Below are 25,356 nucleotides of genomic sequence, written 5' to 3' on the forward strand. Positions count from 1 at the left end.
GAAAATGGGAAAAGGGTTCTTGTACATCTGGATATAAACATGGCATCAGTCATCATCTCAAGAGGATGGAGAGGATGAACTCGAGAGCTCCAGATTAGAGGTATATATAGCCTATACCTTTTTTTTTTTAAGTATTTTTAAATACATAAGTATTTAAATTTCTGTTTAAAATTTAAAATCTCTGTTCAAAGGCTCCATTGTCCTTGTTCAGTGACAAGCAGATCAAGGACATCACACCAAATCAAGAGTATCTAAGACACAATTAAACGTAAGCAGAAGTTTTATTTCACTTTATGATAATTTTTATTATTGTTGCCTTTTATAGTGATAAATGTGATTTATAGTGATATGTCTTGAAACCTTGAACCATATAGGCACCTCGGGTTTGCATCCTGCTTATTGCTCAAAAATCCATTACCCATTGTCAGTGTTGGGGAATGTTACTTTTAAAAGTAATGCATTACAGTATTGAGTTACTACCAAAAAAAGTAACTAATTACGTTACTGAGCTACTTTTTAAATCTGGGCTGGGCTTGCTTGTTTGTTTTTAATATAGAAAACTCTATTTTTGGCAAATGTAAACACCCTTTTATGGCAAAAGTGAAATGAATAAGGCCGAGGCTGAAGGTAATGTAATTTCATGTCTGTACAGTAGACAGTGCAGCTCAAACAAACCTTTCAAACTGAAGAAACAGCAAAGACACTGGTTATTATAACAGGATTAAATACATATAGGATATTTGTATTATTTAACATATTCAATATAGGTTTGCGTCACGTTCTGAGTTTGCATTTCACTGTTTTTATTCATTTTGAGGCATACTGAATCTGTTATAGTATTTAGTATAGTATACACACTATGTTTACGCAACGCACACAAGGCCTCTGCACTTACTCTGTCCTGATTTCTCTCAGCATGGAGACAGGAGAGCTGTCAGTCAATAAATGGGAAAATAAAATAACTGGAGTTACTTAAATGAAAAAAGGTAACTCAGATACTTTCTAAATTAAAAAGTAATGCATTACTTTACTAGTTACTTGAAAAAAGTAATGAGTTACCCTCAACACTGCCCATAGTTTGCTTTTACAAGCCTTTACAAAACTACTGGCTCATGCCCGTGACATTATACCACCTAATGGCGGTTTCCTTTCAATTTTGAAGAAAAAGTAATGTAACTAGTAGTGTAAGTAATTACTGTTGCCAGAAAGTAATAAGTAATAATATTACTTTTGAAAGGAGTAACTAGTAATGAGTAATACATTACATTTTTTGAGTAACTAGCCCAACACTGCTTCTGCTGCAAGAATAGCATATATAATAACCCCGTAGCAGGTCTATACAGGTGGAGCTGACCCAGCTGGGGAAGGTGGAGGGTTTCAGAGGAACTCTGAAAGCGCACTGCGACTGCTCTAGTGAATGCTAATCAGCCATTTAAACATAAAGGAGCAAGCCTATTGGCTGCATATGCAATCAGCTTGTGCCAAGTAGTTAACTCTGTGGATATTATCAGATTGCGTTAAGGACCATCAAGTCTGCACCATCTAGTGTTTAATGACTGAACTATATATATAACAGATTGAATCTGTGTAAGTACATCTCAATGGCAATTCTGATGCAGCATATGAAATTCAAAGATGGATTTTGTTGATAATGATTTCATTTGATTGATAACAGCCCTATGTGTCTGGTTATTAAAACTGAATTTATTGGTTATATTTAAAATACTTGTATAAAAGATGACTAAAATTGCCTATTGGAAAAGTTTATTTCTGTCACTGCCTCATATTTACTAGTTTACATTAGTTACAGTATGTGACCACTTTCCTGTGTGACAACTAAATGGGAGTCTCTGTGATCTGTTTAGGGTTAATAATCACATACAATGTATTAATTTTCTCTCATGTCTCTTTAGAATACCAACTGTACCAACTCCATGTACCAATACCAACTCCATTTCAACTGGGGATCCTGGTTCATATGCTGTGGACATAATTAGACTCCAAGCTCCATGAGCCTACTGTAAGTATCCAGTAAGTATCGCTTTATAATATTAAGGTTGAAACACTGTAGTCACATGAATGGTTTTAAATGTCTTTAATAGCTTTCTGGGCCTTGAAAAAGGGAGTGTTATAGCTGGCGATGCAGGCCTGAGCCATTGGATTTAAACAAAAATATCTTAATTTGTGTTCTGAAGATGAATGAAGGTCTTACGGGTGTGGAACGACATTAGGGTGAGTAATTAATGACAGAATTTTCATTTTTGGGTGAACTAACCCTTTAATATTTTCCCATCATGATTCCCTGTGCATGGTTATGCAAAAATCATAGCGATGTTACATTTTTAATGATTTGTGTTTTCACAGGGCAGGAATAATTTGTTCCATAATTTCAACATTCATGCACAAAGGAGGCCAGCATGCTATGGCAAATGGAGGTCTTGTTATTTAGGGCCAGATTTACTAAACAGGGCAAATTAGCGTTAGAGCTTAATTCCATAAACATGCCGATAGGGAAAATTCTGCGGCTGATTTACTGACAAGGCACACCTTAAAGAACAGATAGATCATTTTCATAATGATCTCCGCCTTCTCAGTGCTAATTCCTCACTGCATCCCTTTAGTAAATCCTGACAGTAGTTTTTTTTAATGGCTGGCTTAAGCTGTTAGTAATTCTGGCCCTTAGTCTTATATGTTAAAACACTGACCTATATATGTGTGTGTGCGCAAACAATTGCATGAAAAATGTCAGATTTTTTTGTATACAATTTTTCAAGCTACATATTTTGCATATTTTCTGTTGATATATCATTACTGTCTAACTCAAATACACATTAAGCACTGCAAGCTTTTCAGATGTGCTACACAATGTTTTGAACCTCAGGAATAAAATATTTATGGCTTGAAACTGATGGATGTTTGTCCTCTGATGAAACTTTGAAATGATTACAGAGCAGGTGATTAAAATTTATATGAATTTATACGTAAATTGGTGTTTGTATTATGCCAAGCAAAATTACACTCTTTATTCCAGGTTTTAATAATTGAATGAAAATGTAATTCTATAGATTGTGTAACATTAATTTAACCAAAATGGTTGGATTACATTTACAAGATACATTGGCTGTCAGCTTTTGTTTGCCTTTACAGAGCTACACATGCAATAGATTTTAAAAGGTTAAAATTAAAAAAAAAAAAAAAAAAAAAGTAAAAAAGAGAAGCAACTGTTTTAAACTTTGATGTGCATTATTTATTTGCTTGTGGTATCTTTTCCATCTTCAATGCACAAAAAAAAGAAAAGAAAAAAGAAAAATACAAGGACAAATGCAACAAACCACAGTAAAATTATTTCAATAGAACAAATTTCTTAACTGTTTAACATTTTAAAACTGTTTAACCTATAGGATGTACAACAGGTTCACAATAATGAAACAAGCACAAAGGTAATTTAAGAACAGTTCAAAGCCATTTGACTACAGGCAACATGAACAATTTGTATGGTTTATTGTAGGTTGCACCTAAACAATGGGGATATTTCACAATTAAAAGTCTGTATAAAAGATAAAAAAAAATCTCCCAAAAAAAAAAAAATAATAATAAAAAATAAAAAAATAAATTAATAAATAAAATGGATGTCCAACATAACCAGCAACAATGATTAAATTGGACAAATTAAAGTGAATGTTTTATGCATACAGTATATCCGTTTAAATGGAAAGGGGAAAAAAGTACATTACATAAAATGTATGAGGATGGTCCTATTAAAACATAAACAATGTAATTAAAGTAGTAACAAGAAAAACATACCCAGCATCAAGTGAACAAATTAAAGTAATTTTTACTTTATGCATGCATGCGTATGATAAATGTAAGTGTATGTAAATTTTACTATGTTCAGGCCATGAAAAACAGGTACCATGAGTGCTGGTCATAAATCATTTCCACCACTAAATGATGTCCATGACCCAGACATTGCTTTCTAGGACTTTATTCATTTCCGATCTGAAATCTGGGTAATTGTCATAGTGCACTGAAAGCCTCAGGAAACAGCCACAGGTGTGTGCCACTGGTCTTCTCTCGAACCCTTTAAGGTCTGTGAAATCAACTGTTATAGTTTTGCCTATAAACAAATCTGATCCGGTACAGAATCTCAGAAACAGAGACTGTCGTTTTGCATCACACTCCCGCAAGTAAGCTGACAAATGCTTTGAAATGTCCTTCTGGTGTGTATTCATTGTTTCGGGGAATTTGAGAGATCTAACAATTTTTCTCACTGTTGGCTGTAGTGCACTATACACATCTTCGATTTCCCCAAGGTCCTTGCTCAGAGGTCCAAGCATGCTTGTCCACTGTTCAAGAACATAAGCAGGCTCTTGGATCAAAGTCTTATGTGCCAGTTCTTGCAAAATTTGCGTGAAGTTTTCTTCAGTAGGAATTCTCCGACAACTGTAGTTGTCCAAGATCTCAAGCAATTCGTCCTGGTCTGCGCTACAGAAGTCTGTTCTGCAGCCTTCTAAAACAACACGCTCATTTTCCGAGACATACTTCAAAAAGTTGTCAGTCAGATCACTTTTTACAGATCCTTGTATTGCTTGCTCGAAGATGACAGGTGCAAGTTTGATTGGGAGATATTTCTCTTTCTTCCAGCCAAACAGAATTATTCGGGCAACACTTTCCCACTTTTCTTTCCCAAAATCATGACGAAGAAAGGGAACTTTAAAACAGTTCCCAAGTGTGCACTGATCATAAAATTCTTGCCAAAATTCTGACAGGCAATCCCTGAACACTCCACCGACGTCATGGCCCATCTCAAACTGCCCATTTGGCAGGAGTAACTTCACTTCTACTTCAGTTTGTGCATGTTCCAGTGTATCATCACAGAAATGTGCAAGGAGTTCAGAAAATATCTGTCCACGATGAACAACAAGAATTTTTTTGTATGGAACAGGGGGTTCTGGGCTTAGAGGCAAAGTGTCATCTAAGATTTGTTCATCTAGTACGGTGAGGTTTCCAGTGAATCCGGTCACTACATCGCTTGTATCCAAATCATCTGGTGAGATCAGTGAAGAACTTTGTAAAGGAACATTCAGATCATCGGAATCCTGCAGGTCCTCTGTGGAACGTAAGGGAGACACATCATCACTGTATGCACTTTCCACAAAAATTACATCAGTGTCTGAAGCTTGAAAGAAGTCAGTGATTTTGTTGGAAGAAGTGGGAAGACTTTGATCCTGATTTTTATTGTGCAAGTCCTCCGTTGTGTCTGAATCTGATATTTCCACTTCCCTGTCCCGCTTTTTTGTTGTGAGATAGAACCTCATCATGGTGAGTTTTGATATATCATACATTTCCCCCACTGTGGTTTTTTCATCTAATGACACTTCCTGATAGTTTGTTAGATCCGACTCGTATTCTGAAATGCTGCCATGAGAATTCTTTCCATTTGGGAAAAACAAACGAATTGCCTCCTCCATCAGTTCTTTTCTTTTCCAATCTTTTGGCACACTCAGCTTCCTTGTTCCTCCTCCTTTTTTTGCCCTCATTTGAACAAAGCCCTGTCCATCATAGTTCATCCACCCAATTTCAACTTTTCTCACAGTGCGCTGAGAAGTTTTTGTTCTAGTTGTTTGGTTTAGGCTTTCAGTTTCTGAATTATTTGTTTTTTGTCTTTTGGTCAATTTTGATTTGAGACGCTCAAACAGCTTTGACTTTCTGTAAGCTGGCTCTCCTTCTTGCCTTCGACAAAACCCCATCACTGCCAGTCTATCTCCATATGAGGGAAAATAGCTTCTCATCTGGTCATCAGTCATTAGCAGGAGGACACTGACATCAATCTGAAAAATAAATAAAATTGTCTTATTATGCAATATTTAAATAAATGATTGTTGATATTCATGAAATTACAGTATGCCTATGCCTGGGTTGATTCATACTTATCACAGGCCTACATTTAAGAAATTGCTTCCAAAAAAAAAAAAAAAAAAAAAAAAAAAAAAAAAACAGATGTATGAGCTGTTGTTTTCCTTAAAATAAAAAAAATAGTTACTATTGAATGATTTGTCAGCTATCATAAAGCTTTTCAGAACAGTAGATGTCATTTTAATGGTTTGTGACATTTACTCTTACGTTTTAAAGTAAATTAATGCAACATTTAATTAATATAAGTGAAACAGTATATAAAGTGGTAACAACCAGCAGGGGTGTATACCACCAGTAATTGACACTTTTTTTTTTTAATCTTTTTTTTCTCCTCGTCTCAAGATCATTCAGAAGAGTGCTTGACCTTAACACTGCCTCTTCACAATGCAATGCAAGTTTGTAGGTAATAGGCCCATTAACTGCATGTCTATTAATGTGGCTACAGAAAGTCAAATACTACATCTCCAGATAAGTATTACATCCAGCATCATGCGAAAATAAAGTATTACTGTAAATTATATGACAGTTAATGAGGTATCTGTGGTCACATGTCACATGTATATTGTGTGTTTTCTAGAACGGGCAGTTTGTGTAATAACCAACATAGAGTAGGCACTGGTATTACAAAATATTCAGTAGCACATGCCACTAAAATACAGATGTGCCACAAACTAACAGATTGCTAGAAAAAAAAAAAAAAATTACTTTGAAGTGTTTAATTGAATTAGCCTAGTTATTTACTTTTTTCATCCCCTTATCTGTCAGTCAGAGGTGGACAATGTCAGTGACACATGCAAATGCTACCGGTTGTGCCACCTGATGTGTCAATAAGCATGTGTGTCAATAAGCGGCACGTGTCACTGGGTTCTGTGCATCAGATGCCATGATGTAATTTAAATGTTAATACCACCTCTCTATACATCTCACAATTCTGAGAAAAAGGAAACAAAAGTTAGAACTGAGAAGTATAAATTCTCACTAGTGAGAGAGAGGAAGACTTAAGTTTAGTCTTAATTTTATTCTGTCAGGCAATTAAATCCTGGTATTTCAAAAGGGTGAAAACCATTGGCACATCCTTCTATGCTTTGTGCAATATCCAGATTTCACTGGCACCCCCAAGTAGTGACTCACAGATGAGGTGAGCAGCTACAGAGCACATGTTACATAAAATCTTAACTAAAGCTTAATGCTGGGTACACATCACAAGATAATCGGGCTGATTTTGGGTCGATTTCTCCCCTTCCGACAATCCTAGGTAATATCCCAATTACCTTGATGGTTCTACAGATTATTTTATCAGATTTTCCTGTGGTGTGAGGTGTGTTAAGAACAACAATCTACTCAGAAGAACACTGGAGGTGCCCTGATTGCGAATCAGAAATCCTGATGTGTGGGGTGAACCCCGAGGACAAACGCGCGCATGCTTGGAGAAACAATATCCAATCAAAAAGCAAGCTGACAGAAGACAGAAGCATAAATGCAGTCATGGCAGCACAAAATTGGACTTAGACAGAAGAGATGGAGGATCAGCTTGTCGATTTGTTGCAACAGCATGAGTGTTTATACAACGTGTCCTGTAAAACATACCAAAATAATTCCAAACACTATCAACACAATTGTCTTCCTGCCTATCGTCCGTCATGTTTATTCTGAAGTCTCCAGAGATTTTGGGAGATTTTTCGTGTTCACGGTCAGGACTCTGGTTGAAAATCTGTTCATGTGCGGTGTGCACCACACACTATAGGAGCAAAACGGTTAAATCTAGGATTTGTCCATCCTCATGTTTGTGGTCTCTCACATTTTGAAAATCTTTTAAGTTTTCAAAAATCTTTTAGTGTGTACCCAGCATAATTTAGTGGTTTTTATATAAAAAAAAAAAAAAAAAAAAAAAAAAAAAAAATGCATTTACAAATCAGTTATATTTTTCAAGATGTATTCAGTTTGTGGCACGTGCCACTGAATGTTATGCAATACTAGTCCTATTGTACATTTCTGATCACACAAACTGCCCAATCGAGAAAACTCACAGAAATAAATTTATCAGTGTTCACTACAGATACCACATTAACAGTTGTATCGGTTACGCAAACCCTTTATTTTTGTAACTGCCCCTATAATTGTAATGTAGGTCTGCACAAGATAAACCAAAACTTACTAAATAATGATTCTTTTTTTTTTCTGAGTGAATTAAGCTACATTGAGACTGCAGGTAAATGTGGCCCAGATCTGTTTATTTTTTGGTCAGATCTGTTTCTCTCATGACAGGGTGAACAGCACAAACCACAGGGAATCTGATCTTTTCAATAACAAATTGTGCCACTTCCATATGCATTACTAAATCCGATACAGGTCAGATGTATCGTCGTCTGAATATGGGGGTATTTTTGTTCCATAATTCCAAATAAATAGATTATGACCCACAAATAAATGTAAATAGATTCATTAAAAAAAAAAAAAAAAAAAAAAAAATGTATGCACAAATACATAGAACGAGATCCACAAATATATGTTAGGAGTTTCACAAAAATTAACAGAATTCACAAATAAATAAAACGAGATTTGCTAATAAAAAACATTTCACAAATGTGTTATATCATAAGCACAACTCTTCCTGGCATTAATTTGTGAATCACCACCTGTACACTTGTGAATCACTTTCTCCACCCACTGACTACTCTTGCCAATCATAATGGTTACATTACACTGACCAATCGCAGCACATTTGCTACAGCCAATTACTTTTTGCTTTACAACCAGGCAGGAACAGATTCATTTCAAAGAGATTCAAAAGAGGGGCGCTTAGTTGGAAATGAGCTGAAGTACCATGTGTGTGGTTAAGTAATGAATCGGCAAATTATACAGATTCATGACAATAATGAACAGTAGTGCGTGCAAATTAAGTTCTCTTACGGATATAACATTTACAGGTTTATCAAGCACCTCTCAAAAAGGCATAAGCCCTTATGCTGATTTTGTGGAGTTAAAAATTGACATTTCATGGTTGCTGATGTACAATAAAACTTCATGAAACTCATCAGTAAAGTTTTGGCCATTATTCGGACGGGGTCCACAACACAAAAGATTTTTTGGAGTATAATGCTTCTTTATATTGCCAACAGGATCAGTAAATCAGGTTAACATGAATTCTCTAGCTGATGCGAGCAGCCCGGTGCTATGCAGCAAATAGTAGACATTATAAATAAATGGTTTACATTAATAGGGTCATGTAAATGCAGCTTGTCCACAATGAGTGCGGTGCGACACCGGCAGAACAGATAACCTATTCTACTTCTGAAATACAGTATTCCATACTTGCACAATACCATAATACCAAATATGAACCCGAATGACCATCAGTGATGTGTCAGTATGAGACTCATAACTACAGCGTGTATATGGTTTTTGTGAGTGGATGCAAATAAAAATGTTGTAATGCTGAAAAATACACGTTTGTATTTATTTTGGTTGCTGTAGCTACCTTTTACAATCAAAAATGATTAAGTCGGATTCATTTGAAATATTTGTGTAATCATTTCAAGTGTTTGACTGCTGGAAAATGAAATGAAATGCATAATCTATTTGGAATTCAACAACCTGTCAAGTTTAAAAAGAACCCACTTCTCTACAAACAATGATAACGATTACAACAAACTCAGTGTCAAACTCAGTTCCTGGAGGGCCGCAGACCCTGCATAGTTTAGTTCCAACCCTGCTCCAATAAACATGCCTGTAGCCTTCGATTAGGAGGACTTGATTAGCTGAATCAGGTGCATTTAATTAGGGCTGGACTTTGCAGGGCTGTGGCCCTCCAGGAACTGAATTTTCATTAATGTTTAAAATATTACTTAAGACACTAATGTTTTACAGCTAGCATGCTGCTCATATCGGTCATTAAAATGTTTGACTGATAAATGGAAATGCTGTTGGCTGTTGTGTGATAATCTATTTTCGCGATCTATTTTGTTTATCACAAGGTTGAGTCCAGTTAAGTTAATAACTGATGCTTACGGTTCTAGCCAGAATAACATGACACTTCAATAATGCGTCTGTATACAATATAGCGTTGCTCCCAATAACAGAGAGCACAGTTTCTCTGGCATTTTCAAATGGTGCATAAAATAGAATAGTTTGGCTTGGCTTGACACACAGTCTAATGGTCTAATGAAATCTAAATTTTAAATTTTTCTCTTTACCAATGTTTAATACCATACATCATATTAAAACCAATGCAGGATGAGACCGCCCATGACCGTAAAGCAAAATGCGATTGGTTGTAGCGAGAATGTGCTGCGATTGGTCATCGTAATGTGACCATTATCTGATTGGCTAGAGTATTGTTTCAAAATCCACAAATGCGCAGAAAGAGATCCACAAATGCGTGCAGCGATCCACAAATACGTAGAAAGCAATTCACAAACGTACAGGTGGAGATTCACAAATTAATGCAGGCAGAGTTGTGCTTATGATATAAAAACATTCGTGAATAGGTTTTTTATTAGCAAATCTCATTTTATTTATTTGTGATTTCTATTAACTTTTGTTCAACTCCTAAAATATATATTTGTGGATCTCTTTCTATTTACTTGTGCATACAATTTTTTCCTCTCTTTACCTTTATTTGTAGATCATAATCGATTTATTTGGAAATACGGAACAAAAATACCCCCCTATTCTGAACAGTCATATCAGAATTTGACTTGTACATCACTCCAGATCAACATTCATCACGACTCAATGTTCATGGGAGCCACTTCAATGATTTTACATAACCAATACTATCAAGACAGGTATGTGTCAGAACACATCAAGCAAAACATTAGGGCTCATAACATAAGTTTCAAATAGCATTTGTCATATCTTTGTCTTTCACTATAAATAATCAAAAATCATAATCGCTTACTTTAATGTCCTCCTTGTTTACTTCCATATGACTATGAGCTGCATGACATCTTCAATGTTCCCAAGAATTGGGCTACTTTTACACTGTTGATGTAGGTTGTTTTTCAAGTCTGCAGGTTGAAGTGACCCCCTCACTGATACGTTCTCTTTACCGTGGTAATCCCCCCTCCCCCTGAAAACATGATTGGGCTACTTTTGGATCTGTTTACACTGGAAATCTGATAATGTCGGTAAATATCAGGAAACATATTTACATTTACTTACATCAGGAAACACATTTCTGAACATTCCTTTTGCCATTAATTGTAATAATCCAGTGAGATTTATGTATGCACAAGGAGTCTGACAACAGTTAGTGCTCCACACAGATCTGATCTCACCATCATCCATCTAAGATTACATCAAGTAACAGAAAAAAATAAAATGCTTGACACTTGAAGAAACTTGCATGCAAAGCTTCCTGTAAAATTGCACTGGTGTACCTTGGACAAAAGATGTTTTGTCACAAAAGCATCCTCACATTACTGTAATTTTACACAAGTGCCTAAAAATTCACATTTCTATAGCTTTGCAGGAAGCTTTCTTTCAGCTTTCTCCAGTGTCCTGGAGACATTGCCACAGTTCTTCTGGATTTAGTCTGTCTCAGTTTATTTCTGTTTCTTCATGCAGTGGTGTGTTGTAACAAATAATATTTAGTTACAGTCCTTTAGTATGTTTTGGGAGATTCTGTGTTTCACTTGAGTTTTTATATTTCTGTCAACTTTCACTTCTACTTCACTACATTTCCTTAATAAAATGTACTATACATTTACAAAACACTTCTCTAAATCACATTTATTACTTACTAGTTGGATGAACAGACTGCAGGAAAGCAGGTTTGATGAATCAGTGGTTTGGCGTTTGAAAGTTAGATTGTAATATACAAGTTTAATGAAGTTAGAATTAACTTTCTTTTTTTTTTTTTTTTTTTTACATTTTAGACACAATATTGCACATTTTGCTATATTTTGGCCACAAAAATAGTTCTAAATGGCACTGGATGGTGTTTCCCTTTGGTGAATGAATCCTTTTGAATGAATTGGTTGAATGAATGATTCAGTTCACTCACTCATTAAAACAGTCAAGTGTGTAACTAAAGAATCTAAATGCCTATTCAGATTCAGATTCCATATTTGCAAAAAATGTTTTCTTATGTACACAATCTTGCTGCTCAAACTGTGTATAGAGCATTTTTTTTATATTTATTTGCTCCTTTTCTATTTTGAATTCACTTGTACTTTTCATACTTAAGTACATTCAATATTTAAAAAAAATACTTTTCATTCTTTACAACTTTTACTCAGGTAATATTCTAAACATTGACTTTAACTTCTACCAAAGTTACGGTTTTCATGTAATCCCAGATGGACTTGATGAAGGCGAGATTAGACCTCTGTGTGGAGCACCAGCTGTTGTCAGAAATCTCACTGGATTATTACAATTAATGGCAAAGGGAATGTGTGCATATGTAAACTGATTTCTAACTGACACACTACAACAAAAATATAAATAACTGGCTTAAAACTTTTTTTTAAATACCAACATGCCTAAGACAAAAAAAAAAAAAAAAACTTATATTAAACATATGGAGAAGCCTAATGGTTGCACAAATTAACTGGTATATAATAAACCATGTGTTTGAAAGCAACATATTAGTAAATATTTTTCTGCCATTACACCAACTACATAATGCTCCGCAGAGAGTGGCATGTGTCACTCGAGATTGGAGGTGCTACAACATATAGCAACATGCACTGCAACAATGTCAGTGGCACATGACAACTATCCACTAGTTAGCACATGCAAATGAAAACTAGATGTACCTAGCAGCATGTGCCAATGAATTCTGTGCACCAGATGCCATGCCACTCAATGTTAATAATATTAAAAAATGATCATTTTAATTTTGGGTGAACCATTTTTTTTTTATTATTTATTCAGTGGGTTTAACAGTTTTTTAAATCTTACCTTATCCTCCTCTAGCCTTTCTATCGTTGTAGTTGGGATGTTTCTCTCCCTCAAAAATGAGATTAAGTCGTCCATCCTGCGAAAACCCGTTTAATGGAAATTAACAAGCGCAAACACAGGCTGATAGGCCTATTAGGCCTAGACCCGAGTATATAAGCCAGAAAAAAAAATCATCAAAAACAATTTTAATCTCTTGTCTTGATGCAAACCTCACTCGGTTTGGGTACAATATTAAACCTCAGGATACGATATATAGTATCACTCAATACATATAAAGCCACTTATACGATGTAAGATCAGGTTACATGAAATAATAAGCCCAGAACACTTGGTAAATCGTATACTTGCCAAAAGCATTTTAACACATTCAACCCGAACAAGATTATCAGGCTAAAATAGAAACTTTATTCATACCTTATCCTCAAGAAACGCTGATGAAGAAAGCAGAAAGGCTACTGGCATGTGCTGCAGCTCTCACATCTTGGTTTCCTATGACCTATGGTGCCCGCGAGTAAGTCAAAAGATATATTCGCAATTGCGAAAAAAAAAAAAAAAAAAAGTCAGAATTCTGAGATAAAAACTCGCAATTCTGACTTTTTTTCTCGCAATTGCGAGTTTATATCTCAGAATTCTGACTTTATAACTCGCAATTGCGACTTTATATCTCAGAATTCTGACTTTAAATCACGCAATTGCGACTTTATATCTCAGAATTCTGACTTTATAACACGCAATTGCGACTTTATATCTCAGAATTCTGACTTTATAACTCGCAATTGCGACTTTATATCTCAGAATTCTGACTTTATATCACGCAATTGCGACTTTATATCTCAGAATTCTGACTTTTTTTCTCGCAATTGCGAGTTTATATCTCAGAATTCTGACTTTATAACTCGCAATTGCGAGAAAAAAAGTCAGAATTCTGACTTTATATCACGCAATTGCGAGTTTATATCTCAGAATTCTGACTTTATATCTCGCAATTGTGAGATATAAACTCGCAATTGCGAGATAAAAAGTCAGAATTCTGAGATAAAAAGTCGCAATTACTCTTTTTTTTTTTTTTTTTTTTAGTGGCGGAAACGGGCTTCCATAGATTTCATTGGTGATTTCAAATATGAAATTTAATCGAAAGCTTGGCAAACAGCTTTGGAGAATTTGATGTTTCCCCATTCAAAGAGATAGGAGCTGCATGATGCCCAGGATGCCCGAGAGGCGTTTCAAAGATGGCCGCCGAGTGAAATGACTTGTCTTAAAGGGACTTTGTTTGTATATAGACGGAGATTACAATCGAGCTGCTATTAGCTCGATTAGCTGCTATTTCAAAAATGGCGGTCATAAGTTTCTTGTTGGTCACGGTAACCCCGCCCCAAGCCCCTGACGCAAGCGGTTCTTACTTCTAGCCCAGCAATGTTTTGGTGCTACTTACGAACCACTTTTCCTGGTTCGGAGCTGGTGCTTTGGGTGTCGAAAGACAAAGAACTGATCTGAAACTAGGCTCTGGCTCCAAACCAGCACTCAAACTGCCTTGGTGGAAAAGGGTAGAGATGGCAGAAACCGCCCAAGCCCCGGCTGCTGCTACCCCGGCCAAAGCTCCTAAGAAGAGGTCAGTTGCGAAAGCCAAGAAAGCAGGTCCAGGTGTAGGTGAGCTCATTGTTAAAGCTGTGTCCGCATCCAAGGAGAGTGGCGTGTCCCTTGCCGCCTTAAAGAAAGCTCTCACTGCCAGCGGCTATGACGTGGAGAAGAACAACTCCCGCGTCAAGAGCCTGGTGACTAAAGGCACCTTGGTGCAGGTCAATAGGGACCGATGCATCGGGCTCATTTAAGCTCAACAAGCAGCAAGCCGAGACCAAGAAGAAGCCAGCCAAGAAAGCGGCCCCTAAAGCGAAGAAGCCCACTGCTGCCAAAAAGCCCAAGAGCGCAGTGGCAAAGATGCCCGTGACTAAAAAAATCACCAAAGAAGGCCAAGAAACCCGCTGCCACAGCCGCTAAGAAGGCAGCGAAGAGCCCCAAGAAAGCAAAGAAGCCAACCGCCCCCAAAAAACCAAGACTGCCAAACCCAAGGCGGCAAAGTCTAAAGCGGCCAAGCCTAAAAAGGCAGCTCCCAAAAAGAAGTAAAAGTTAATAAAAATGAAAGGGTAAACGCAGCTAACAAACAAAGTGTTTGTTTTTTAATTAGCACTTGAAATCAGTTTAATGCAATTGTTGTGCAAATGCCAATGTTTTTACAGCAGTTTCATTTATGAATAAAGTATTTTGTATTTTTATGTCTTTCCATCAAACTATGCATATATTTGAAATAGTAAAATTAAGGGTTAACATATATAATTTATTTTCTCTCTAATGACACATTGATCCCCTGAAAAGGGGGTGGCTTTGGCTGTGGGTGTTGGAGGAAAGTTCATTGATTGGTTTAAATTCTTACAAGACTCTAAACCAATGGGCGACTGGCAGGCTTGTTTAAAAACCGTACACTGGAAGCCACACTTCTTATAGCTTTCGTCGAGTAACATAAAGTAGAGATGGGAATTCTGGCTCTTTAAGGAACTGGATCATTTGGCTTAGCTCAGTAATGAGAGCCGGCTCTTCATTTAATACCACTTCTGGCTTTCTAAATTTATCCAAATTTAGTAATGTTTGGCCTGTGGTTGATATGTATGCACATATTTAACTTAAATTATTCAGTGTAATTATATAAAACCTTACATTTTACATTGTTTGGTTTAAAAAACAAAACAAAAAAAAAACCTTATAACCATTCCAAGCAAATCATACTTAAAACAGAACATATAAAAAAATAAGGTTGTTAGTAGACCCTGCTCGATATCTTACCTACAAATTCCACATTCTGACTTTGTATTGTATATGTTATTAACATGCATCCAAATGCTAACTATGTTTGCGTGCTACCCATCTTGTTTTCTGACACGACATTAAGGATGATCTTTTTGCCACACTGACCACACGCACTCCATGCACAGATGCCCAGTTCACACTAGCGAATACGATAGATAAAACAAAAAAACAAAACAAACAAAAAAAACGCTGCATTATACATACCAGCCCAGTAGTTGGCTGAGGTCACTTTGTAAAAAAAAAAAAAAAGAAAGAAAAAGAAAAAAAGAACACGTAATAGTACGCATGTGCAATGCATGACATCACAGTTTTCACAAATTCCCGTTTTTGTAGGGGGGTGAGGGGTGTATTGTAATTGTATCATTACAATAATAAATGCATAATAAATGCACAAAATTTATTGACATAGATCTCATGTTTAATATGATAGTTTCGTTCTTACATCTATTATAATACAATATATTGTTAGTCTCGAGAGTATTTACATTAGCCAATAAATACTTTGATCCACATCTAATACTAGCTTGTCTTAATGGGCCAGGGGTAGAACTTTTGTTCAGTGTGCCAGAGATTCTGGGTTCTAATCCACCCTTGTGTTATTTATTTTATTTTTTTCTCATTAAAACCAAAGATGTTCATCAGTGATTGTATACCAAGAGCAGAGACATGTTTATGTGCATTTTGTTTTGTGATTTCACCGGAACGGACCGAGTCTCCGGCCGCAACAACGTTAAGCGATAGATTAAAGCGCTCGTCCGTGTGAAGACTGCGCAGTGTGCACGAGCGCCAAGAGAACACTGTTGTGCCACTGGAAACAGCGGCAACGAGCACTCAACATGATTTCAAAAACAACACATCCCAGCGTCAGATCACCTATATTATTTAACACAAGCGAACAAATTGCTAATGAACTAGATATGTTTCTTTTGTATTAGTATACATCTGTGCCGCGAGATGTTTCAAAAAGTGGCCCCACCCGCAAATTACACCTATGCAGTAATCTATTTAGTAGGCATATTGATAAAATGTGACGCAGGTCTCGTTGTGACATGCGCAGAAGTGGAAGACATTTGCTCGACACACTTAGCTTAATTAATTCAACTGTTGTTTTTGTGGTTCTGGAGATGAATCATTTTTAGGTGAACTATCCCTTTATGGCACTTAATGTGCTTCCTCTACTTTTAATTATGTTACATTAAAAAAAAAAAAAAAAAAAAAAAGAAAGGCTCAAAACCTGTCTATTGAGTTTTATACCAAGACAAGTTAATTTTAGCAAACATCATGTTGTAATATGATTTCTGAACTCAAATCAAAGGTTCCTTCATTCTAAATTTCATTCCATTATTCTCATTCTATTTCATTCTATTTTATTTTATTGCTTAAAGTGCAATGACGCCCCCCCCCCCCCCCCCCCCCCCCCACACACACACACATTTTTTGTTGTTTTATATTCAGTTTAGATGAAAGATGTTTAATCAATGCTTTAATTAAATGTTAATAACATTAACATTTTAACAATTTAATAATGACTACTAATACTGTAACCATATCTTTAACCAAAGATAAAATATGTAATTTTACCCATTATAATCATATAATTATTAATAAGCATGTATTATTATTATTATTATTATCATTATTATTATTATTATTATTATTATTATTATATTATTATTAAATTGTTTCAATAGATTTTATCGAATTTATGTGGACTGTTCACACATCCGCCAAACGCTGGAACATTAGTATCATGCTTATGTTCAGGCGTTTATTTTCTCTTTTATTCCAGCCAATAATGAAACGTGCTTGTTTCGGTTTCTCTGATTGGACTAGGTTGTTGCTTGACGTCATCGGTATGCGACGGCGCTGGTAAGATTAGAAGATGGGAAAGAAAAGAGAAAAAGAAAAGAAACGGGGACATTCTGATCGAGAGCATAATGAAGGAGAGATGAAGAGGAGGAATACTGAATCCAGCACGGTGGTGAGAAAGAGAGACTGGTTATGGTTTAATATTTGGCCTTATAGTTACAGTTTTTTGTTCGTTTGTTTCAACACTGACTCTGAGATAATTATAGTGATTCCTGCCTCAGTAAACATCACTAATGAAAGCCTGTTGTAAAATGACTAAAAGGGAAATATAGCATATGTATTTATGTACAACAGCATATAATTCTTAGTCTCTCAGTGAAATTATTTGTTTCACTCGGTTTCACTTCGCGGGTCAGACAATCATTCTTAAAGTCACCATGAAATCAAAGTTGACTCTTGCTTGCTTTCTTACTTTATTACTTGCTTGGAATATTGCTGTTTATTATAAATGATTTATTCAGGCACATTATTATTATTATTATTATTATTATTATTATTATTATTATTTAAATTCACATGACTCCGTAATCAACATCCAACAATCCAATAATTTCCCCATGGACAAAATCATGTCCCGCTCTGTATTTGTTCTTGTTCCAGAAGCCGTTTCACTCTGATATACATCAAAATAGGGAAGAAAAGACAATTGCAACTTCTGTTCCATGTCGACTTTAAGGTACAGTCACATTAACAAAATTTTGATGATCAAGTCCGTTCAAACAAAGCAGTTTTCTGCGAATTTGCGTGTCCAATTTGAACTTGTTGCGAACTCGCGCAAAATACCCAATCACCCGCAAAAATTTGCAGAACAAAGGTAAATGTGACCACACCTTTACACTGGTGGTTAAGTCGTATTCTATTAATGGTCACTGTTGCTTTCTTTAATTAGTTTCATCAGGTATTCATTTTGTACTATTTGTGTAACCTTTGCTAAATATGAAAGGAGCCCAGAAAGGAGACGGAGGAGCCAGAGGTTCCTCAGGAGCCTAGTGATCTGGAGGAGGGCGGACTGGACCTGAATACGGCATTCAAACCCATCAGTGCTTACATCCAGGACCGCAAGGAGATGCTGGAGCAGTGTTTTCATGTGTTGGGAGAAAATAAACTTAAAAATATGCTGCCGGATGAACTTAAGGTATCTTTATTTTGCTAACATTCATAATACATGATTACACCATGTTCAGCCTTGTATGTGTTTGTTTTGATGGAGTTAGAAAAGAATATAGTGTCAGAACCAGGTGTGGCAGAATGTGTCGATACAAAGACCAATTAGCAAGGAATTGTCACAGGTGTCGTGTCATTTAATGCATCATAATTTTATATTGCCACATCAAATGTGAATTGGTTAATGGTCTAGTTTGGAGCCGGATCATTTTTAAAAAGCAGGCCATTCACACTACTTAGTACTCTTCCTTTGACAGCGCAAATAACTGAAATTTCTTGTCATGCTGGCTCAAAGAGACATATTTTACAGTATTAATTAACCAAAGAAAACACTAAACATGGTAACAAAACCATTGCCAGGTAGACAACATCAATTTAAAGTTTTGTTTCTAAGATTATATTGACAATTAAACATTTCGGTTTGCTTTGGAAAATGAGTGAATTAAAGTAAAACGTAAAAATAATTCAGCTGATATATCCCCGCCATTTTCAGTTTTATCTCATCATACTAACCAAGAGTTGTCTGAGTAACTAAAGGCCTGTTCACAGCAAGAACATTAACTATAGTTTGAAAAATTGTTTTAAGTGTAAAAGAATAGCAGAGTCCACACCACAACTACAACAATAATGACACAATAGGAACAATATCACAATAGGAATCACAAGCACAATATATATATTTTTTTTTTCCCACCTGATGAATGACAAAAACATTGATAATCAAGAATCCATCCTGCTTTAACGAGCTTGAGCATTTAAAGCGACAGACGACAAAATTGCAGTGTATATTTATAATAAACAGAATGTTGTTATAGTTATTTTTATAGTTATCATTCTTTGTGTAAATTGCCCTTAAGGGCATAGTATGCAAATAGTAAAAATTCAAGATTTACACTACTTGATGTGCTACAATTTGTTGACCTTAATCAATTAAAAAAAATAAAAATAAAACTGGACAAATCCCAAAAAGAAAGGTTGACGCTGGAATTTTCCCCCCTCCCTACCTGGTTAGGTCATGTGTTAGATGAAGGGTTTTTATTGGCTGTTATAATAAACACCCTGTTATTTCCTGCAGGACTGTTCTTTTAATGAGATTAAGAAACTGTGCTGGGATCAGCTGCAGCAGCTTTCTGAGATTCATCTGCTGGAGATTTTGGAGGGTAAATATCAGATTCATCTTCACACTGTGTGAATTTTGACCTGTATCTAAGCACACAAACCAAACATTGATCATTCTCTCGTCATGTTTGTTGTGTTTTAAAATAGGTTGCCTCATTTTATTGTGTCATCATTTGCTATGTGTAGCACAAATTGGAGAGAATTTTAATAGCGGATTTTATGATAAGCTTAAAACCACAATTAAAATTATTAAGGTATATTTTATTGTCCCAAAGGGAAATTTGTCTTGGCTTCAAAAAGCAGCCACTGCATCACATGAATCATAAAAACACATAACATTTAAAACAATATATTGACACAATAAAAAACATAGACATAGATTTGTCTCAAACTCGTATTCGTATACCACAACTGTAAAACAAATGCATAAATAACAAGCATAAAAGAATGAACACACACACACACGCACACACACTTGTATATGTGGTTTACGGGGACTCTCCATAGGCGTAATGGTTTTTATACTGTACAAACTGTATATTCTATCCCCCTACACTGCCCCTACCCCTAAATCTACCCATCACAGAAAACTGTTTGCATTTTTTTGAATTTCAAAAAACACTGTTTAGTATGTTTTTTTTTTTTTTTTAAGCCATTCGGTTTACGAGGACACAGGAAGTGTAACCATGACTCATAACTCATAAACCATGTTTACGTTGTAATACCCATGTCATTATACACATTTGTGTCCTCATAAACCATGTATACAAGAACACACACACACACCCACACAACCTTCCCCTATAGTAGATCACTTAATGCTATTTACTAACATGATTGATCTTGAACTGATTTAGTCTACAGCTTGGGATTCTTAACCTCCTACCTGATAACATTTCAAATTCAGGATTCAAAATGTGTGTCGTATCATGTAGAATCTTGTATGCCTCCCTTAGCATTGAATTTTGAACATTGAAGGTCTGGAGATAGAAGTGTTCCTTTTTGCCCATGATCTTCATGGCTATTTGAATGAGATGTGTAAGCCTAGACATTAGCTGTGCTGGCAGATTACCATACCATAGATGTATTCCTTATCTAATCACATTCTACAGCTTGATAGAACAAGAACATGATCTTGCTACTGACACCATAAAGTCTAAGCCTTCTCAAAAAAAATGCATTCTTTGTTGTAACCTAGAGCACAGGTTTTCAACATGGACATACCATGTGAGTGAACAACCAAAATAAAAGCCAATATAATTATATAAAGACACTTGTTGTATCATATGAGAACATTCTGAATGAATACTGGACAACATTCTCCAATTAACTTTAAATCAAAAATCATCTCCTCACTTTTCTTCACATTCACAATAAGGTGGTGGGCATCTCACCACTCTACAAACTGTTTAATTTCAGAGTGGTAAGATGATATATTTTGATCTTTATATAATAAGCTAGGAATAGCAGTATTGTCACTAAATTTCACAATATAATTGAGTGGCTTTGCTCACACAACCATTTGTGTACAATATGACAAGGACTTGGGAGCTCACACACCCCTGGGGGCTCTTGTACTGATGACATGATAACTAAAAACATGTTGAGATCTATTAGCTAAAAAAGAAAAATACCATTTTATAATGAAATGATTTACATCTATCTGTTTCAATTTATCTATAACTAGTGAATAAACATCATTATTTTTATATTGTAGCATAAAATCATTTTTGGTTGTCATTCACTTTGCTGCTTGTAATTTCTGTCTGAGACTGATTACTGATGTTTATGCACCACAAGTCCATGCTGGTATCTTTGTCTTGTGATGAAGGCTTTATTATTTTGTTTGTTTGTAAAGGTAAAGAGTTATCAGTCACTGCAGCACCTGAAGAGAAGAACTTAACAGACAGTCAGTAAGTCAAAACTCTTAAAAACTTTAACTACTAAACTAAAATTTAAACTTATTATTGAACTTTTGATAATGTATTCATTAATATCTACAGGCAGGACAGTAATGTGGACTCCACTTCCTCTCTGAGAGAAAATCCTGAAACAGAAGAAAAACAAGGTAAACAATTCATTATAGATTAGGGCTGCACGTTGTATAATTTTAGCATCGATATCGCGATGTGCGCATCTGCAATGACAGTGCTGGGTAATAAACTAGTCTCCGCCTCAGACGCCAACTCCACAGACCGTTGGCTGAATAACACGTCATATCATTTTAAAGCTTAGAAACTCAGCTTTTTAATGCATCTAACCATTGTGATCAACTCTTAAAGACAGCTGAGTAGTTCCTCTAAAATGGAGTTTACCTTAGACAGGCACCACCGAGCTATGCAAAAATTTATAAACATATTTTTTTCAAAACTACTGCCTTGATCAACACAAAAAAGGTGTCTGAACTTTACTATGCAATTAGCCAATTACTTTTCTTGTACTACTGTACTGTAATATGTCAAAAATACAAAAAACTCAGATAGTCATGTATCATATGTCATTTGAAAGGTATCAGAGAGTAGAATACAATAAGAATAATTGTTTTGGCCTTTGGCTAAACTTGAGCAAGTTTTGAAGCTCATATATAAATAATATACAGATGCAGCATTTGTCACTTTTTCATTTGTAACTTCATGAAACATGCTCATAGTAGATTCAATATTTACAGCAGATTCTCATGATTAAAAAGAGCCCAAACTCACCATAATCTGTCACTTAGAACTAAAGATTCTCTCATGGAGTTATTACACATAAAACTCCACAGGCGCACATGTAGCGAAGTAAAATCTATATCTATGTAGCTTTCACGTGCCGTTTACGCTTGTAACTTCATGAAACATGCACAGATTATAGAAAATGGCACATCGTTACTTACCGTAGATGCTCCCGATTGAAACGAGTCCAGAATCAACATAATTCATTGCGTCGATCACGAGAGCAACAGCGATTTTTAAAAATGCCTTCCGGGTGTCAAGGGTTAAACATAAAGGCTACCTTGGTTCCAAATGCTGTAACTGATTACTTTAAGCTATCACCACAAAATTTGATCCAGATGCAGCTCACATGTAGGGGAACTTCACCAAAAAAAAAAAAAAAAATTTTCCTCTTACCTTATTTCCATCCTGAGTTATTCCATGTCAAATAAGAAAGATATGTAAAATTTCCCATGAGCACACTTTTTTGTCTTTTATCAGCAGTTTCTCAGCATGAGAATTTTCAAATGGAATGATTTCTTCCCCTAAAAATTTAAAAACGTTTTCTATCAAACGACACCTACCCTTTGACTCTTTTGCTATAGTTTCGTAGTTATGAGTCTTTACTTTTGTGTATGTCACTCAGGAAAATAAAACAACTCTAAAAATGCCTTCATGGCTTAAAGGGTTAAATAAAAGCCTACTACTTGTATACGTTCAAAAGGTCTTCCAGGTTTGTTGAACACACACACATTGAATAGCTAATCAACTCCTGATGAACACATCTGAATTATCACTCAGTGAGTCATTTAACCATTTATTACTTTGGAAGGCTTTTGTCTTTCAAACTCATTAAAACTGACTCAGAGTGATAATTCAAACAATTCAAAGTAACTGTAGACTGATTATGACGAATTTTAAAATTAATATATAATCTAATTACAAGCACTTAATTTTTGGAATCTGATTACATAATCCAGAGTACATGTAATCAGTTACTACCCAGCACTGTCTACCCAACACTTTGTAATGGTCACATCGCAGTGTGTGCAATGTCCAGTATAGGGATCGTAGTATATGTGATCCGTATAGACCAGGCACCACAGTTTTAGGTCCTGTCAGTTTAAACAAGCGATTTGAATGCACAAAGATGTGAAAGAGAGAGAGAAACTTGCGCGCTGTTTTCTGTGCACGCAGGGCCATGTACACAGCATGTAAACACAGAATGCCGTTCTCTTTCTCGTCTGTTTGTGCTTGAACGGACACATACATGCAAAATTATGTCAAAATGCCAGTGTCAGTGAGTATACTCGTAAACACAGTTGCTAATGGCTTATGTGAACGTAAGCAATTGAGAAAAAAAACGGATTTGTATCATTATATTGGATCCGTCCATTAGCTCTTAAAGTGACATCAGAGTTAGTCAAACAACAAAATACAAAGAGAAAATCACTTTTTTAGCTTTAACAAAGATTAATTATATTCCATTTATACTGTGAAGACTATGCAGTGTTATTTTACATTTGATTGTTCAATTTCAGAACTGTTAGACTTTTGTGTATGCATTTGTGTCTATGTCAGGTGCGGGTTCTGGAGAAGACAGTGATGTTCTCAGCATCAATGCAGAAATTGACGACAGTGACATTGAGGGTCATAAAGTCATCAAAGCTGAAGAATCAGTGCTCAGAGATGAAGCTCTGCCTCCCGCCGCTGTCATGCAGTCAGCTGAGCCGAAAGTGGAGCTTCAGCAGGACATTGATAGAAGTGTCAGTGAAATTCTGGCTCTGACATCCTCTGAACCCAGCAAAGATTTGAGGACAGCATCACTGGATAAATCAGCCACGTTAGAAAATGTTCCCGCAGCTTCAACAGAGCAGCCATCAGCTCAGCAGCTGGAATTACTGGAGCTGGAAATGAGGGCAAGAGCCATTAAAGCACTCATGAAAGCCAGTGAGATCAAGAAACTCAACAACTGCTAATTTGTGGAAAGTCTATGGACATTTTGACTAAAAACTCCAGAATTGCTTTAAAATTCTTCTCTTTTTGTCCCTAAACACTTTTAGTTCCTAAAATGTCAGCACGTGTTAGGTTTAGACCCAGACATCCTTCAGAAAATGTTTTGATTTTGATATAAACCAGTTTTTGTTTAAATGAAGAAAAACTACAGATGTTCCAAAATATTAAGTATGACAATGAAGTACTGTAACTCACATACCTAGCATATTTGTTTTAATAAATGTTTATAATGCTGCATTTGTTCGTATAACAACTTGCTACAAACAGTTCAGCATAAAGAATAAGTAACATTTGAAATTCCGAAGTTAGTACAAAACCACAAACAATAGAGAGTATGTGCTCTTTGTATATTCCTTCCACAGAAAATAAAAATAATAATTTTATAGTTGATAAACTATACAGTGGTGCTTGAAAGTTTGTGAACCCTTTAGAATTTTCTATATTTCTGAATAAATGTGATTCAAAACACCATCAGATTTTCACACAAAGAAATCAAACAAATGATACAAAAATTATATATTTTGTCATTTATTTATTGAGAAAAATGATCCTGTATTACCTGCTGTTGAATGGCTTCTTAATATTTTAATTTCTAATTTTTTTAGGTTGGTGAGGGTCACCAGTTTATGTAAAGTATTCAGTTATGAATATGAGTTCAATCATGGTAAATAATTTAGACATTTTAGAACATTTTCAGAGGAATATAGAAGACGTATAGGGAAGAGAGAAAGAAATGTTTCAAAAATATTTATAATGCTTGTGGTGGGTCAATAAGTTCAATAGTTAAATAGTTTTAATTGCTTTGACCACTAAT

At 35.5% G+C, this 25,356-nt stretch overlaps 2 protein-coding genes and 1 long non-coding RNA gene across 4 annotated transcripts; 2 read left to right on the forward strand and 1 right to left on the reverse strand.

Annotated features, from left to right (window-relative positions):
• On the forward strand, positions 1–2,692 carry LOC127516760 (uncharacterized). Its single transcript, XR_007931077.1, has 5 exons — positions 1–100; positions 192–268; positions 1,914–2,020; positions 2,103–2,232; positions 2,365–2,692. It is a non-coding gene; the product is annotated as an uncharacterized LOC127516760 (long non-coding RNA).
• Positions 2,693–2,754: 62 nt separating this feature from the next.
• LOC127516759 (uncharacterized) lies at positions 2,755–13,451 on the reverse strand. Its single transcript, XM_051901619.1, has 2 exons — positions 12,823–13,451; positions 2,755–5,831 (listed from the first exon to the last, which is right to left on the reverse strand). The coding sequence occupies exons 1-2, from the start codon at positions 12,895–12,897 to the stop codon at positions 3,945–3,947; spliced, it is 1,962 nt and encodes a 653-aa protein (XP_051757579.1). The 5' UTR covers positions 12,898–13,451; the 3' UTR covers positions 2,755–3,944.
• A 4,050-nt stretch (positions 13,452–17,501) lies between these two features.
• LOC127516238 (caspase activity and apoptosis inhibitor 1) lies at positions 17,502–24,939 on the forward strand. 2 transcript variants are annotated; one of them, XM_051900658.1, is made up of 7 exons: positions 17,526–17,662; positions 18,151–18,226; positions 18,494–18,685; positions 19,790–19,874; positions 21,692–21,746; positions 21,837–21,901; positions 24,108–24,939. In XM_051900658.1, exons 3-7 carry the CDS (start codon positions 18,617–18,619, stop codon positions 24,503–24,505), a joined length of 672 nt encoding a protein of 223 aa, XP_051756618.1. In that variant the 5' UTR covers positions 17,526–17,662; positions 18,151–18,226; positions 18,494–18,616; the 3' UTR covers positions 24,506–24,939. The 2 variants fall into 2 exon arrangements, with proteins under 2 accessions (XP_051756617.1, XP_051756618.1); XM_051900657.1 differs by lacking the exon at positions 18,151–18,226 and having other exon boundaries at positions 17,502–17,662.
• Positions 24,940–25,356: the final 417 nt, after the last annotated feature.

This window comes from Ctenopharyngodon idella, chromosome 7 (genome assembly GCF_019924925.1).
Source record: "Ctenopharyngodon idella isolate HZGC_01 chromosome 7, HZGC01, whole genome shotgun sequence".
NCBI lineage: Eukaryota > Metazoa > Chordata > Actinopteri > Cypriniformes > Xenocyprididae > Ctenopharyngodon > Ctenopharyngodon idella.